At 37.5% G+C, this 17,385-nt stretch overlaps 1 protein-coding gene and 1 long non-coding RNA gene across 5 annotated transcripts in view; both read right to left on the bottom strand.

Annotated features, from left to right (window-relative positions):
* Positions 1 to 259: 259 nt before the first annotated feature.
* On the bottom strand, positions 260 to 1,509 carry LOC148280765 (uncharacterized). The gene is made up of 2 exons (XR_015822518.1): positions 1,397 to 1,509; positions 260 to 955 (listed from the first exon to the last, which is right to left on the bottom strand). It is a non-coding gene; the product is annotated as an uncharacterized LOC148280765 (long non-coding RNA).
* A 5,946-nt stretch (positions 1,510 to 7,455) lies between these two features.
* LOC148280764 (uncharacterized) overlaps positions 7,456 to 17,385 on the bottom strand; it is a 291,962-nt gene continuing 282,032 nt past the window's right edge. For all 4 annotated transcript variants that reach the window (XM_088227848.1, XM_088227846.1, XM_088227849.1 and 1 more), the window contains 6 exons: positions 15,897 to 17,281; positions 15,672 to 15,799; positions 14,271 to 14,537; positions 12,412 to 12,508; positions 10,126 to 10,465; positions 7,456 to 9,637 (listed from right to left, as the gene is read on the bottom strand). In XM_088227848.1, the coding sequence (XP_088083974.1) occupies positions 9,513 to 9,637; positions 10,126 to 10,465; positions 12,412 to 12,508; positions 14,271 to 14,537; positions 15,672 to 15,799; positions 15,897 to 17,281 (2,342 nt within the window). In that variant the 3' untranslated portion in view covers positions 7,456 to 9,512. The remainder of the gene's footprint in view (positions 9,638 to 10,125; positions 10,466 to 12,411; positions 12,509 to 14,270; positions 14,538 to 15,671; positions 15,800 to 15,896; positions 17,282 to 17,385) is intronic.

Here is a 17,385-nt window from a genome sequence, read left to right as displayed (position 1 = left end):
TGTTTTTTAATAGGTCAATGTTTGATACCTTTGACAAGTAATATAACATGTTTTTTTGTGTCTACAATAAATAACTATGTATAAGTAGTAACTAAAGACTAAGGAAAAGTCATTCCATATTTTTTGTTGCCACAAATTGTATGTACAGTAAAACTCCAATCTTCCAGGTTAATAAGTGGCAGACATCTGGATATGTATAAATTGGGATAATTGGATTAACCATTAAAAAGTAAGGCAATGTTTGAAAGAAAATCCAAAATTTACTCTATCACTTTTTTATTGCTTTTGAAATAATACAGCAAATTGGTATTACATTAGAAACTTACTCAAACATGTCCAGAAAAGTTAATTGCACCTTTTTTATTTGTTATAACATCTTTATTTTTTATTTCCTCATAACGACCCAAATATTTGGCAATCCGGATGACTGGAGTTCGGATTAACAGAGTTCTACTGTAGTCAAATTATTTATTGCATTGAAAAATAATAATATTTAAAAAAAAAACTAACATCTAAGGTTTATCGCACTTGACTAGAACATAGAACCAAGAAAAATATCATGTACAACTTAAAATATTCAGTCAGTTTATTTTTATAGTAACATTTTGTTCAGCACTTTCTACAAAATATTATTTATTAAGGTCACCGAGGTGATCTAACAAAGAAATTTGGTATCTCTAGACATATTTTGTTAAAACTGTAACCGATTCGTAAATCAATAATTCAGATTATTTCAGTTTTAATTTCCAAAATGATTTTAAATGCCATGTTTCTCTTTGTTGGGTCTTTTCTCGGAAAATTCTTTTAGCAGTAGTTCTATAGGGGGAGTCAGAAATCTGTGGTCTTCTGTCATCTTTCCATCAATGTCCAATGGAAACTGCGGTTCCTCAACTTGCATAGAATTTCTCCTCAAAACCTTCTTAATAATCCTTTGAGTACTGACATTTTCATCAGCCTGGAATAAAATACAATTGTTATAACAATCCGGTGTCTTGTTCCATCACTCTTGCTCATTATTATTGAGCCACCATTGTAGGATGCTTTATATTTATTAACGAGTATAAGGACACAGCTTCCAAATTTTTAGGGCGCAATCAATGTACTGCAGATAGACTATTTGTATTTTTTTGCTAGGAAGCGAGTCTTTGATTCTGCCTTGTACAGATGTAAAGATTTATTCCATAAATAAATAATAATGAACTTCCAACAAACTAGAAATGTTTATCAATATTCCAACACAACGTCCATATAGTTTCAATATCTAGGCAAAACTGTATTTGATTTAAACTTTTAAACACATAAAATCACTCATCCTGAATGAATTGACTTTTTCCATAAAGAAGTAACTCGCACTATTAGACTATAATTTTAGGAAAATAGGGCGTAAAATACTTACAAGAAAATTCATGTTGATTGTAGAATCGATTGCTTTTGAAGAATCCATAATTTCTTATTTTGTTATTCTTCTGTGTGATGTACTGATAGTGAGACACAAACATTAAGTGAAGTGAAGCACGCTCATAGATGGAGTGTATATAAAGTGCTCCACTGACTCCAATGACAAAACTGTTTATCTTTCCATTAGATAAGAAATGTCTTCTTTATTTCATAAATGTAAATAGGAAAAGTGGATATTTCCAGATTTATTGGGACTGTTACGGAAATAATTTTTTGAGCATATTGAATTAGCTTAAAAATGTAATAAATCCCATTTTTGTACTAATGATGACTTTCATTTTTTTAAATTAATTACGAGGCATCTTATAAAAAAAACATCTTCAAACTGAGGTATCCCTATTTTTTTTGCCTCTATCAAAAAGGTGACGGGCGCCATGGCGCAGTTGGTTAGACGGCAACTACAAACCTGGCATCGCGAGTTCGATTCCCGCCAGTCGCAAGAAAAAACTTCATGAAAGACGTTTACTCAATTGGTCTGGGTGCTGACGAGCCTCTAAATAGAGGCTTGGCGGGTTATTCCTTTCTGAATAAGATTCTGTTTTTCCATTATAATGGTTTCATCGAGCACTGAACTAGTTAATAACAGCATTTGATTCTTGATTTCATGTAAATTACATGAATATCACCTATCAGTAAATCCACACAGGAGAACTTTACAATTTTTATTAATAAATATGAAAATATTTTTTATTGAGACCCTTCATATACTATGAGGTTTAATAGAACTTATTAAATCAAATAATATTTATTGCGCACATGATTATTAATTTATTGAATATAATATTGCAAAGTCCCTGTAGCATCACGTGTAGTATTATACTTCCTTAATCCACTTGTCCCTAGTGTTAGTTAGTGTTGACGTCTGAGATAAAACAATTGACGCAAGTAATGTCTGAAGAACATAAAACATTTTTTGTTTGCAAGAAGTCGGCACATATCACGAACTGAGCTGTATATATTACCAGATAACACTAATCTTAATACATAAAAGAAGGTCTTTACGATGAATAGATATGTAATTTCAACAGTTTTATGTGTGGTTATTTTTAAAAATTCTTTTTTTCTTTCCTAGGTTTCCATCAGTTAATAAATATATTGGGTTTGTTGTAATTGATTCACTTATTTGATGAACCTCACTTGTCCACATTTTGAGTGTTTTGGGTTATGAATGCCATCTTTTTCTATTTTCAGGTCACTAACACCACTTGTCCCCAATACTACGTAAATTCGTTGGTTGAAAATTCAATTGAAGACTTTTTATGTTTTTTTTATTTTAAATATGATAATACAAAATACTTAAACTCATTAAAATAACATTATATAAACGCATTAGTTAACCCGAAGATTTTTTTTTGATAATGATCCTTACGACAAAAATAACTTTATTTAATTTACTTTCATATAACTTTGAATTATCATCCTTACTTCTGTTTTGTATAAAATACATTGAACTCCTTAATAAAGATACCAGTCTCGAAGATGTCGCGAAAGCGATGAAACCGGTCACTGGATATTCCAAATTTGTGGATTAAAGTATCACTCGTCTTTTATTTATATAATAAATTCTAATATTAAACCTCTTAAAATTAAATAAGCAATAATTTTACCAAAAAGCTTTTTACACAAATTTAAAAAAAATGACACTTGTTCAATTTTATTTAAAAAACAACAATTGTCCATCAACTTTTTATCAATATTGCAAATTTGTGGAAAAACTTGCAAAAAAAATACTGGTCGTATAAAATTGGTAAAAATTTTCTTCACCGTTCTGCATCATTACGTGTTTTCATTCATTATTATAAACAAAGAAAAACTGTTTTTATTAATTATCTCAAAACATGGTTAGGTGGACAAGTGAGGTTTGTAAAATTGTTTCAACTAATGTATTTTTACCAAAAACAAATCTTCCAGGGTCTAGGTCTAGACTCTAGAGTCTCAATTATTTGTTTTTTTGTCTATTATTTGGATTTAATAGTGATTTCAAGGAGAGGGAAAAATTGGAGCAATGAAAACATTCTTCTTTTCAATAATAAATTCTATAATTATTATATAATATACAAAAAAGTTTGGTAATTATCCTACCCACAGAGCGGATATTTCTCTTAAAAATAAAGGATTATCAATAGTATTTGTGATTTTAATATTTCGCACATGGCATGTAAAAATATATTCATCGGGGGTACAGAGTAACAACAGAGTAACATTATTGTGCCTCCTTCGCGGTGTGTCCGGCTCTCCCGACTATAAAAATATCTCTCCTTACTACGCTCCCACCCGTCGCCTGTCGATTCAACAAATCCAAAATAAAATTACTCTAACGGTACAAACATAAAGATGACGGGGATGACACGGGAACATAATGCAAACTTATACACGAAATCAGAGTAAAAACACAATTTGGTTGAATTAACAACCGATCAGAAATAAATATAATTACACTAGCAAATAAATCAAGCAGCTCCATTATTCTACACAGGTGAATCCAAACGGACATATTTACATGCGGGAACGTTGGCTTTACTCTAGTACTGTACAGTTTGGCATAGCGAGTTATGTTCGTCTGGGAGATTTGCCACTTTCCGCGACCGAGGAAACCATCGCTCGGGGACACAACTGCGCACGATGGAGGTGAACTATGGGAATATAACGGAAGATACATTTCTTTATATTTCTGATAAGAAGCACTTACTAAGTCTCATAAAAAAATATGTGAAAATAATTTATTTTATTTATTATTTAGTGGTACTTTTCACTCGGTACGTGTTGGTGTTGCGACCTGGCATTATTAACAAACATGTATTTAGAATGAGATTGTTTTAACTCACATTTTATATAAGACACTGTGTCAATAATTTATTTGTTTCTCATCTCCTTCTTCAACACAAAACAAGCAACTTTGAATTGGCGGTTTCTTGGTAAAAATGATATCAGAATGAACGAGGGTTATAGATAGTACTAAATAGCGACAGTGCTCCATTCCCTTACATGTTAAGTATCATAATACCAATCCATCCTCCTCCGTACGGTACCGACTATCTTTATAATTCATTATAACATCACAGTGCCATACTTGGTAAATTTGCAAAGGATTTTCAATTACGTCGGATCGTTTATCTGAAGGTAGAATAGAATATTTAAAACAAATACACAAAAACTGATATGTCCAAACAATTTTATAGATATTGCTGATACAAATAGCCTTAAATGTCCGTAACAATTAACAACAAGCTTGGTTCAATGTCCTCACTTTGCAAAATTACTAAATACATACATATTGCGTATTTTTCTAAAAATATATCAGAAACACATATTTGATCCGAGTCACGTAATTCCATTCGTCGTATACATATAAGATATTTAAGTAACATTCTCCGAAACATAAGGATATTGTTCTATTGAAAGGAATGACCATCGGACTTGGCGTAGCGAGGAATAAGAGCGACACGGTTCAATAAGGAAACTAGTCGTTGTAACAAGAACAGAAAACACAAAATAAGATTATGCCATTTTCGTTGCTCCAAATAAATAAAGTCACGGGGAAACATTGTGTCCCGTGAATAATCGAAACGAGGAATTGGGCACAAACCGATTGTTAAACAATTATCCAACAAAATTTAGTTACAATATTTAATAATACAAAACATTGATTATTACTAATAGTCGAACTTTTGCCATTACACATTATTCTTTATACACATTTATTATTGCTCGTTAATTTGACGTATTATTCAAAGATCAACAGTTCATTTTTTATCAAAAATTTGTTCAAAAATAATTTAACATTGAAATATTACTTTAAATAATTAAACTATTATTCATTTATACAAAATAATACAGAGATTTAAAATCTTCAGAAAATAAATAAGACATAAATTAATGGTTTTGCGATATAGAACACCCGCGTGGCAAGAATATTACAACTACTCGGAGTGAAATCAAAGTGATCGTCTATGGAACAGGTAAATAAATATTATCTACTATATTAACTAACGCCTGGTAAGTCGGCAACCTTCTCAAGTATTACTCGTTCCGACAATAAATCCTCTGTACTGATTGTCAGTCCCATGTCGGGGGCGAGTTACCTATGTTTGTTCCGTGGGTCCATTCTGTGTCGGAACAATCGCAATGTCAAAAGTTTAAAGCTTTAACAAACTTACAAATAAAGTAACTTTATGCAAAAATAGACTCAAGTCATCCGACACTTGTCATGTCCAAAAATCAAGCGAAAAAAATTCATATTACATAATCAACAAATACACATCTTATATAAAGAGTGACATTGTAATGTATCGCTACAAACATGTCTAACAATATTCCATATAAAATTACAATCTGCCCAAATTCAATAAATATATTTGTGGTAAAAAATAGCATAATTCGTAGTATTAAAATATACAGGATGGGAATAATGAGAGAAATGATAATAAGGAACGAGAACAGAGATACTAAGGAATAGAGATAAACTCTCAAGATCTGCACAACACTCATTATTGGTTGCGTATCGATAACTTACCTTTACATATATATGTAATATTATAATCTTCTCATTATGTGTCTTACAAGCACTCTAACTTAGAAATACACGCGCTAATTGTGTATTTGTATAATATCATTATGGCTAGGTTGTCTCTATGTAAATATTATACATATTTATATATTACCATTATGATACATTACGCTTTGTGTTTTATATATGTAACTTGAATCTAGTGCCCACTCGTGATGAGACAGCTTGTATAATTATTAAGTTTATTTCCTAATGTAAAGTTGCCTAAAACCGTCCCCAATAATTAAAAATATCTTAAGTTATCCATCACTATCGTTATTTACAAAAATAAATCTAACTATATTATATTATTTCCATTTACACAAATGATCCGAACGCTTAAATCACCGTCAATAATTTACCTATGCCAAAAATTAGCTACTTCTCATGAGCATACAATAATTCTCGTTCTGGGGAAGTTACGTACTTCTCGTCCTGCGTTTGTTCAAAATAGGAGATAACGGAGCCGACTGTACAAATCTAACGATACTGAAGGGTTACAAACGTACATTTCATCTATATTCTAAGGCTGTGTATAAAAATGTAAAATTCACTCCGCTTTCCGTTGTCGAGACTTGGAAACACTCGACATTCAATATTTGGTGTCGCACTTCAATTCGCCTTTGTCCGAGGAGAGACCGAAATGTACGATTTATATAAAGGCACTAACTGTTTTATTTGCTGTCACCTAGCAGAAGCTACTTACGCGAGAGCTCGGGAAACAGACTCCTATACACACGTGTGCGGACATATGTAGCTAACGGATAGCGTAATAATATACTTGTCAATATTGGGCGAGTGCTATGTGTGATTATCCACTATTATTGCACATATAAAAGGTTACTTAAGGCAATCTTCGTTTTCGGAGATATTGTTCAAACAATAGTTATACTACTAGAGTAAGTAATCGAGAATAATTTCTATTGACAATTTATTAATTGAATGTTTAGGCAGCAAAATGTCCCGAGACGATCGTAGAAAGGTGTACGATCTAAACGGATCTTGGAAATTGACAGATATTAAAATGGGGCGAGTAATTTGCAATTCTGCAGAATAAAAAATCTTTTTAAAACTGATAAAATCTTGATATGAGGATATGTGATGTATAAATAGACATTTGTCATTTGTCGTTTGTCAATAATATCACTTAGCTATTGCTTTTTCATGCAGAGTTTCACATTTTATATAAAATGTGATTTTTGCCAATACTTTGCAATTACACGATTACTTATTGCGAGACACATTGCATTGCGTGTATACATCACATATATACATCACATGTCCTAAAGAGTAAAAGTGAAATAGTATTGGCGGTGAATGTCTACATACGTGGTCTATATGCACCTCTATAAAAATGTACAAAAATGTATTTTTACTTCCAAAATAAGGCTCCAACAATTACGTAATACTATTTTGTACTTCTCTACTAAATTTAATGTTAGCAAAGGAAATTTTTGGAAACTATTCTGACTATTCAAGTATTGGCAAATTCAGTAAGTACATAATTATGAAATAGTATTTTTTTGCTCGTATTATTTAGAATCTAGGTAGAAATCATTTGATTCGCAATGTTTAGAATATATTTTGTTAGAATGTGATGATAGTATTACTGTTACCGATTGTAAATAAAATACATTACGAAGCGAGGTGATTTTCAAAGAGGAATAAATAACTAATATACAATAATCATATTATTTACGCTGATTAAAATCTTCGCGCATTATAAAAATATATTTTTAAAATGAATTATGTAGGTACAGGCTAATTCTTATATGTAATAAATTAATAAATCAACAAAATAAATTCATCTCACATTCAAAATTGATTAAAAATGGAATCTGACTTATTGTACATATTAGTGATTTAATTTGGCAACTATGGGAAGCCGATTTAAAGTCATAAAAATTATTAAATTGCAATATAAATGGAAGAGACGGGCTTCGTAATTCAATAAAATTACTGCAAAGTGCCAAAGATTATTTCAATTCGTGAATTATCTACATTTATTCGTTGAAGCTGCAAATTTAACAATAGAATGAATATTCGGTGTGTGAAAGTTTTCAATAATTTGCTTATAATATATAAATGATTTCTTTTGTGAATTGCCTAAGCCCGTCTGCGAGTGAGTAAATTGTAAATATATTCAATAATAACATAATTGAAGCCTCATAGCTTAGCGAGTCCAAATCCAAATTGACATAAAAGACACTTTTAGATTTAAATTTGCGAATAAAGTATAAAGTAAGATATACAAAAATAGACTTACATAGGACCGACTCGAGATTACGCTAAGTTTGGCGTTATCTGAGAAGCGTCGCTGTATCTCCATATTGATCTCGATTAATGTTTTTTTTTTATATTGCCACCAGAACAAAATGCACTAACCCAACCTTGCAATAAAACATAGTTTAGATTCAAAGCTTATGGATCATTTGAATCCGAACGTGGAAATTGACATCTTCGTAGCCGAGTAATTCAGCGTGAGATATATACGTACAACGCACTAACACGTTTTATGCCGCGAGATTACAACAGACACAAATGACATGGGTAAATTCACTCGATAGAATGCAATGCAATAATCACTTAGAAAGTAAATTTGGTCCGACCGAAGCCACATATAACTCTGTAGGAACGTAGATTAGCTCGATACTGATGGGGCCGGGGACACCGATTGATGATCTTGTAGGATTCCACGCCATTCACCCTCCGCTGTGAGCTGCGTGTCACATGGCCCGAGACAAGTGAGAAGCTTGCGCTTATCTGATGGCGATTATTAACTTTTACAGCTGCTGCAGGAAACATAAACCTTTAGTGACGTCATTGTGCTGAACAGGTAGAGATTTCACAAACTACGTACTCATTAGCTATTTTGATCAACAGTAGTTTTAACTTTGAAATTTTTGTAAGTAGTTGACTTTATGAACAAGCAGTTCCAGTCCAAATTGAGAATGGATTTTCATGACTGGTTTAATGTATATCTTCAAGCGAAGGTGAATTAATCTCAGAGTCACTGTATTCTGGTTAAATTTAGGAGTGAACTTTTCTCAGATTATCAATTGGACGTGAGAAGTGAGAGCACTTGCCGATCTTAACTTGATCGGTGAAATCTAGCTACACATGTGAAAGTACTCCCTTCTCACTCATTATTCTAACTTTCAAGAAGGCTCTAGTTTCTTTAGCAGCCCAGTTCATTGAAGGAATAGACTCGGAGGGCGAGATCTAGCTTAAGTACTCGGTTCTCACTCGATAGTCTACTTCTCAAAGGGCAAGGCCTAGCTTTAGATGCAAAAGCACCCGCTTCTTTACTAGTCGGGTACTCTGAAGGCCTCCTAGACTCGGAAGGAAGGATTTAGCTTCGGATGTGAAAGTACTCTTAGTAGGCCGGTTCCTGGAAGACTTTGGCCGGGGCGAGGTTGGAATACCAGGTAGTGGTCACAAGCACCGAGTAGTGTACCCGCCGTACAGCTCGGGGGCCCGCTCACTGCGTGAGGGGGAGCAGCCGTCCTCACGAGCCCCGCCGGCTCTGGGCCTTGAGGAGGGAGATGGCGTAGCGTACGTACTTCACGAGGTGGCGGAAGGAGGAGTGCAGCGTCAGAGGGCCGCACGCTCGATCCACACTGATGAACAAGTCTGAAAATAATAACCGCATTATAATTTATGATTAAAAAAATACAAATGACACTTTAACCCGCTCGTGACATCATCAAAATGGTATGGTTTTTACAAATAAAACCAAACAAACAAACCATTATGCTGTTTCTCTGTAAGGGTAGGTAGGGAGGATAAAACGCCATATCACTATGTCTTAGGTTACAGATCTCGCTTCCTCTACATTCATACAACTTCTCATGCATGCGTGCCAATTATTCTGACATTTAACATGTCCATCTTCAAGTATCTGTTGGACTTGGTCATGCCATGTATTTCTCGGTCTTCCTCGTTTTCTGCATGTATTATCTTATTATTTGTTCTTTCGCTGTCCATTCGCTCTACATGTCTAAACCGAAGCAGAACTCCTTTCTTGATTTTGTGGATAATGTTAATCCCAGCATTTGTGCACAAAAAAGCCAGTATTATATGCGACACAAGGGGCCTGAAAAAGATATAATGTTTTGTACCTGTATAGTTGTGTCCTCTGATGAGGGCGTCGGCCTGCTCCCACAGGTCGTGCGAGATGTGCAGGAAGCCGTAGTACTTGGTCAGGCACAGCATGGCCTGATGCGCATGCGCGGGCACCGCCACGTGCGGCGCCGCGCCCGCGCCCGGCGCCGTGCCCGCGTGCTGCGGCGTCAGCGCCGGCGCCGCCGAGCCGTAGCCGCTCGATCCCGCAGAGCCTGCCGAGCCCGCCGAGCCCGCCGAGCCCGCCGAGCCAGCTGAGCCCACTGAGCCCACCGAGCCTGCCGGGCTGGGCGTAGGCGACAGCGGCGACACGGTGCCCACGGCCTCCGAGCATGCCGGCTGGGAAATAAACAAAACGTATCAATACACTGTGGCAAACTCAAACTTTTCCACTATTTGAGAGAATACACGATCTGATTTTTCTTCATAAAAACGTTTTCCTCTATTTGATGTGCAGTATTCGTGGGGGCGTCTGCGAGAGTGACAGATAAACTATATTCAAATATCTATTCATTAAATCGCTCTTCCACTACATATCCGCCACAAAGATATTAAACAGATATTATTCCCATTAAGATTGCAAGAAAAACGTTATCACTGAGCAATGCCACCGTCCTTCTAGAAATGAATAATGCCAAAAATCGACACATAATGGTGTCAAGCGCAATGTAAGATGACAGCACGCCTATGCTCAAGAACGTGGTATGTGGCTTCCAAAAATGAGAAATGTTTACAAAATCATATTTTAGTGAGTAAAATTTCAAAGATATTTTTCATTCCCTTGTTGCTTAATTATCATGGATAAAATAGCAATTTATCTTAGATAATATTGTACATCTTTTAATGCCAGTTAATTATTTGACCAATATAAATAAAAATACTGTGTTCTTCATTCGACAGGAGGGCGATTGAACTGGTGGTCAACCATATTCTATCAAAGGAAAATAATCCTTAAGAAATAATAATCAAAAAAACTATTTTCTATTATTCAATCGTATAATAATATCTGTAATGAGCAAGTTTATATTAGGAGAAAATAATCGCAATGGGTTTAAAATCTAAATATAGCGTACATTTTTGTATGGAGAAATAAGCTGGAGTACACGCTGGGTCACGCATCTCGACAGGGAAAAATACGCAACGGTTTGTCATGTTCATAATACTAGACACTCCAATAAAGATCCGATTCTACATAGAGGAATTAATACTTTTTTGGCCCAAAGGCAGCAATATTACATAAGCCCGAGGATATATAACCTTATCCCAATTTCATGAAAATGTGGTGGGATTGCCAGAGGATTGCTGAGGGAGATGTTGACTGCATTTTTAATCTTTATTGGTCGGAGGGAGTCAGAGAAATTGTTATCCGATTAAGAAGGACTGATTTCTTGTTTTACTAGTAATGACTTAGGATATAGAGATTTTGGTATTATTGTATATTTATTATTTACTTTTAAGACTGAAAAAGCACACATAATAATAAAACTGTAATTACTTTTTAATATTATAAAATACATAATTTACTGCCTTAGAACGGGAAGCTATCCCAAGTTAGGCAGTTTAGATGAACCACCAGCAAAAATTAAAAATATATATGTTTACTTTTACTACTTAATTAATTTGCTGTATAAATAATTTATTGTAAATTGCTGTAATAAATATGTAAAAAATAAAAAATAAAATAAAATTTAAAAGTAAACGGCTAGTTCCTTAGTTCATTGAAAATGAGCTGTTGCATTTTATCGATATGTAAATTTGTTTTTGTTTGTGGTGTAGATTCATAATAAATAACAGTTACTTTACTTGTTTTTTCTATAAATGTAGTTACTATAAAACATTATTATCGGTAGTCAAATACAATGGTAAGCTGCACATAATGGCTTATATTGAGGATTCGTCCTTGCTATATTCATTAAGTTGCAGTGTAGTGACACTAAACAAGTGGAGATCGGTCCGCTCTGTTAGCGCGTTCGCCTGCCATGCTAAGTTCGGTTGCTGCAATATTTCTCTGTCCCCGAGCGGGCACCCGAAACACAGAACTACCACCTCACCTTCATGTAACGGATGATCGAGATGCACAAAATTTGATGTAACAATGCAGTGCCCTATGGACCATGGTATGATGATGTACTACAGTAAACTTTATACATTTTAACAATTCTTCAGATATGTATTGAGTTGAAACCAAACTATAAATTCTTGGCAAATACATACAAACAAAATTTTACAAAAGACACTTAAATGAGACTATCTGCTTACATAAAATAGTGATTTTGTATAATTACCTTTTGTATATAGTCCTGAAATACTTTGTAGTACTCCTTTACTTCCCCTTTGTACATTTTGAACATCCGGAGGTACAGCAGAGCTTGGCATCTCATACTGAAAATAAAAAACCAACAAATTGTTAGCAAAATTCGGGTATCTTTAACATTAGTAATGCCTTAATGATATTGTTAAGAGTTTTAACCCAAAGAGCGCCATGCGCAAGACAAGAGTTATAGTTATATAGTTGGATAATTTATATAGCACCATTTTGTTTATGATTTTTTCACTTTTATCCATAGCTGGCACGAAATATTTTCACCAAACTCTTTCCCCCAATCAACATTTTTTACATTTTTCATCACCCCGGTTTACGCTTTAAAATTTTCGAAATTCATTTGATGTGTCAAAAAAGCCAAAATTATATTGTAATAATAATGCCGCGGCGAATGGAGAATAAAAACAGGTAAACAACTAATAAAGGATAAATTATTGTCTTAACCTAAATTCAAAACAGGTGCAGTGTAATTGACCTTTTTGTTTAAGTGTCTTCCTTTAGGGTTAGTCTTAGTTTTCATTTGAACAAAAACGTCATGTCAATGTCGACCTGCACAAATCATGATACACAGTTGACAAACGTTTAGAAACACCAATTGCTGCGTACCTTAATCATTTTTGTTACATGAAGGTAAGATGATCAGTCTTACGCTTCAGGTACCAGTCCAGGGACTATGAAATATTCTAGTGTGAAAACACCCTTTTGTAAAATATTTCATATCAACCATGGCAGGGATCGAACCCGAGACCTCTTGCATGGTCAGCAAACGCGCTGACCATTACACCACAAGGCTGACATCATTCATTCTCACCACATAAAATATGTTTTACCATCATCATACATTCGTTCCACGTGACATCTTAATATAGAGTTTTAAAAGAGAAATTGTCAATAATTGAAAAAAGATATAAAAACAGCTTTTTTTAAGGTAGGTGTATTGTGATGGGTTCCCGTAAGTTAGTTCTCGCCCTCCAAGCCTCTAGGTCTTTGAAGAGCCCGGCTGTTTAGTGAAGGGCAAATGTTCTCATATTGCTAAGTCTCCCTCACCAAACCCAAGTCCTTAAAGTAGCCGGCTATTAGGTAGGGGGCGAGTGCTCTCACATCCTCGGGTTTAACAAATGGTCCCCCGAAGATGCTGATTTTTTTGTGACCATTGAGCACTAAACATCACGTTATTTCAGCATCCGCACTGCAGAACCTACATCTAGAAGTTTCAGACAGGTTCATTTTAGCAAGGTGTTTATTTAATCTGCAGTGGCTTGTAAGGGCTTTAATGATAACCCTCACTTGCTTTCGGGTGAGCTAATAAGTTTTTTTTTTTTAAATTTTATGCTTCGAATTACATAATACATAAAAGTAGATAGGCACACAATTAAATGTTTTGAACAGTTTTAGGCAGAAATAGTATACAGTAGGTATTATTTGAGTGGAGGTAAGTAAAATACAAAAAGTCAAAGTGATTTTCAGAGAATTCGAATTATGTTTGATTTTATCGCCGTAAGCATTGTTAATCTAAAAACTGACAATGGGAAATGAAACATCAACTTCAATTATCTAATTATATTTAAAAAATATAGAAAACAGGCTATTAAAGAGTACAAACATGTGTCAAATTTTTGTTTTTAAATACCTGTATTTTAAAATATCTCATATTTTGCTAAATGTAACTCGACAATACAGCACCATCTCTAGAGGGATTTTTTAGCACAGTCTTTTAAATGAGTTAGAAGTAGAGGTCCTTTATCTCAATAGTTAGGTTAGGTCGCCGAGTCACCCGAAATGTATTGGCGCATGTATCATCACTGTTATGGATTAGGTTACCTGAGGATATCCAGCTTGCTGAGCGTGGACTGCGGCGAGGCGCGGTGGCGGTAGGGCATGCTGTGGATGGACTTGATGTACTCCATGGTCTCGCGGTACATGGTGAAGGCCTTCTTGGTGTCGAGCTCGAGCTCGAGCACGCGGCCCGTGAGCACGAAGCACAGCACGCTCTCCTGGTACAGCATGACGCGGCCCAGCAGGTCATTCTCGTGCTCTGCGGCCGAGCGGAGGCGCTTGGCCTCCAGCAGGTAGTACTTGTGGTCCCGGCTGCACACACAAATTACAGTCAAAATACCGTCTAGTAAGAAATGCGGGAGTCGGTGGAGTTAAAGTCATCATTCAAAGTAATTACAATGATCCCGATTAAAGATTTTTACAATATGAATGTTGAGTATGTTCAAATGATGGATTTTCTCAAGTTATTGTTAAATCAACTAACTGGTATAAAACTATTGAATTCTGGCTAAATATGATTTGTCTTTTTTAATATAATAAAAAAATTAAATAATGATTTTAAATTTATAATACCACAGTGGAAACACATTTTTACAAATGAATATGTAAACAAAGTTTTCTTACCATTTAGCACCACAACAGGCCAGAAGAGTCAGAGAGGTGAATTACAGCACGGCTTGAGAAAAATCTCGTTAAGTTGTTGTGAACACACCGGGAATCGAACCCAGAACCTTCTGAGCATGTAGCGAGTGTCTTGACTATTACAGGCGCCAAAATGATATTTTTATTATTTTTATTTATTTATTTGAACAGACACAGTATTAATAAAGAAAAGAACTCGCAAAACCGGCTTGTCAGCAGGTTTTTTTTTTCTTTACAGAGAATGTTGTGAACAGGAGTTATATAAATTTAGAAAACAATGTAAACATATGCATACATATTTATGAAGTTATAAGAAATTGTTTGATAATAATATGAAAGTAAATATAAAAATTGAACCAGTAAATTTAAACGAGAAATAAGTATCAATATAAGGCACTATTACATATCAGCCATTCAGATATTTTTTTTCTTAAGTGAAAGGTCAATTGTTTCTTTTGAGATGCATTTTGGGGTATTTAACTGAAAATTTTCAGAATAATATAGTTTAGAGTTCTTTGGCCAAATTCGTTACAAAACTTCTGACTGACAAACCTTCATTTTGTGCAGCTATTGTATTGTATATTTGTATCTACTTGCATAAGGAAGAATGACGATATCTAACATAAGCCTAGCATACAAACTGCCAAACACACAGTAAAAGGGGCAATGAAAGCCGTAGAGTTTAATTATGTTAAAATTGGGGTTTACGAAGGAAACAAAAATGGTGTTTGGGTATGTGGAGGGAGCACTTTTACTCAACACGTGCAGTTAGGGATATTCAGTATTTGTAATCAATATACACACCTCTCTTCGTCAGAAGAACGATCCTGGTGTCCTCTTTCCAGGTAGGAGTAGTACATTAGGGGTTGCCCACCAGGCCGCGAGGACTCACTGTCCGCTCGCTCATGGTTGGTCGGTGTAGTCTCGGGGTTCTGAAATTATATTAATTAGAAAGCGTTTTCTAGATTTATAAATGTGTTGGGATTTTAAAGAAAAAAAATTGTTTCAATAAAAAATAATGGTAATTACCTGTCTGACGCTCAGTTTGGGTTTCTTATCCGGCGGGGCCGGGGGGAGGGGCGGCGGGCGGCGGGCGCGGCGCAGGCGGGCCGTGCACGCGGCGCTCAGGCGCGCCAGCTCCACGCGCACGGGCAGCGCGCCCTCGCGCGCCGCGCCCGCCTCGCGCGGCCGCGCACCATCCTCGCGCAGCCGGCGCTGCAGCGCGTCCTCCTCCCGCGGCCTGGCGGCCTCCTCCTTGACCCGCCGCTGCATAGAGTCCTCCTCCTTGAAGCGCCGCTGCGACAGCTCCTCCTCCTTGACGCGGCGCTGCGCCAGCTCCGCCTCCCGCGCCCTCCTCTGCTGGGCCTCCTCCCTCCTCTGGGCCGCCTCCTCCTCCTTGAGCCTCCTCTGCGTGGCCTCCTCCTCCTTCCGGCGCTCCTCTTCCTTCAGTTTTCTCTGCAACGCCTCCTCCTCTTTCAGTTTCCTTCTCGTCTCTTCGTCCTTCAGTCTTCTCTGGAGCGCTTCCTCTTCCTTCATCCGCCGCTGGTTGGCTTCCTCCTTCGCCCTCCTCTGCAGCGCCGCCTCCTCCTCCTGCTTCTTCCGACCAGCCTCCTCCTCCTTGACCTTCCGCTGATGTTCTTCTTCCCGGACGCGCCGGTACGCCTCCTCCTCCTTCAGCCGCCTCTGCAGACTGTCGTCCTCCTTCTCGTGCTCCAGCGAGTGCGCCTCGATGACGACCACCTGCCCCTTCCCCTTGCCGCCCTTGCCGCCGCCCTTTCCACCGCCCTTGGCGCCGCCCGTGGTGCAGAACAGCTTGCGCAGCGCGTTGTTCTTCTTGTCGAACTCCTCGGCGCCGCTGTCGGACGTCTTCCAGTAGCGCGGGGCCGCGGCGGGCGGGGGCGACTCGTCGTCGCTGGAGGAGGGGGACGAGGCGCGCGGCGGGGCGGGCTGCTGCTTGGGCTTGGGCGGCCGGCCGCGCCGCTTCTTCACGGCGTCCTCGTCGGGGCTCGGGCGCGCCTTGGGCTTGCGCGGGCGGCCGCGCTGCTTGCGCTGCTCGGGCCGCGGCGGGGGGCTGTCGTCGTCGCTCGGGGACGAGGGCGGCGGCGGGCGCGCCGGCGTCCGCGGCGGCCGACCGCGGCGCGCGGACCCGGAGCGCGCGCCCTTCGGCCGCGGCTCCTCGTCGCTGTCGGACTCGGAAAGTCCGGACAGCATCTGGAGAGCGGAGCTTTTTCTCTTAGCGGCCGCCAGAACACTCTCCACCTCTTTAGTGGAGTCGTAGCAGGAGTCGCTCTCGGCTGCGGCGGGTTGCTGGGGCGGCTGAGGGGCGAAGTTGGACAGGGACCACGAGGGGCGAGCGCACGCCGCCTCCCCGGGGCCTTCCACCACCTGCGGAGGCTCCTCTGGCGGAACCGCCACTGAAACGAGATAATCATCATTTGAATTGTAACTTTCAGAATAAATGAAAAAATATTTAAAAAACGCTCATTCTGCTTCATGAAATCGTAATAAAAGTTAGACG

Source organism: Micrasema longulum, unplaced genomic scaffold, assembly GCF_059751315.1.
Source record: "Micrasema longulum isolate JH-2025_06_02 unplaced genomic scaffold, ASM5975131v1 h1tg000545l, whole genome shotgun sequence".
In the NCBI taxonomy this organism is placed as follows: domain Eukaryota; kingdom Metazoa; phylum Arthropoda; class Insecta; order Trichoptera; family Brachycentridae; genus Micrasema; species Micrasema longulum.
The sequence above is the reverse complement of the archived record's forward strand: the minus strand, read 5'-3'. Positions and strand labels throughout refer to the sequence as shown.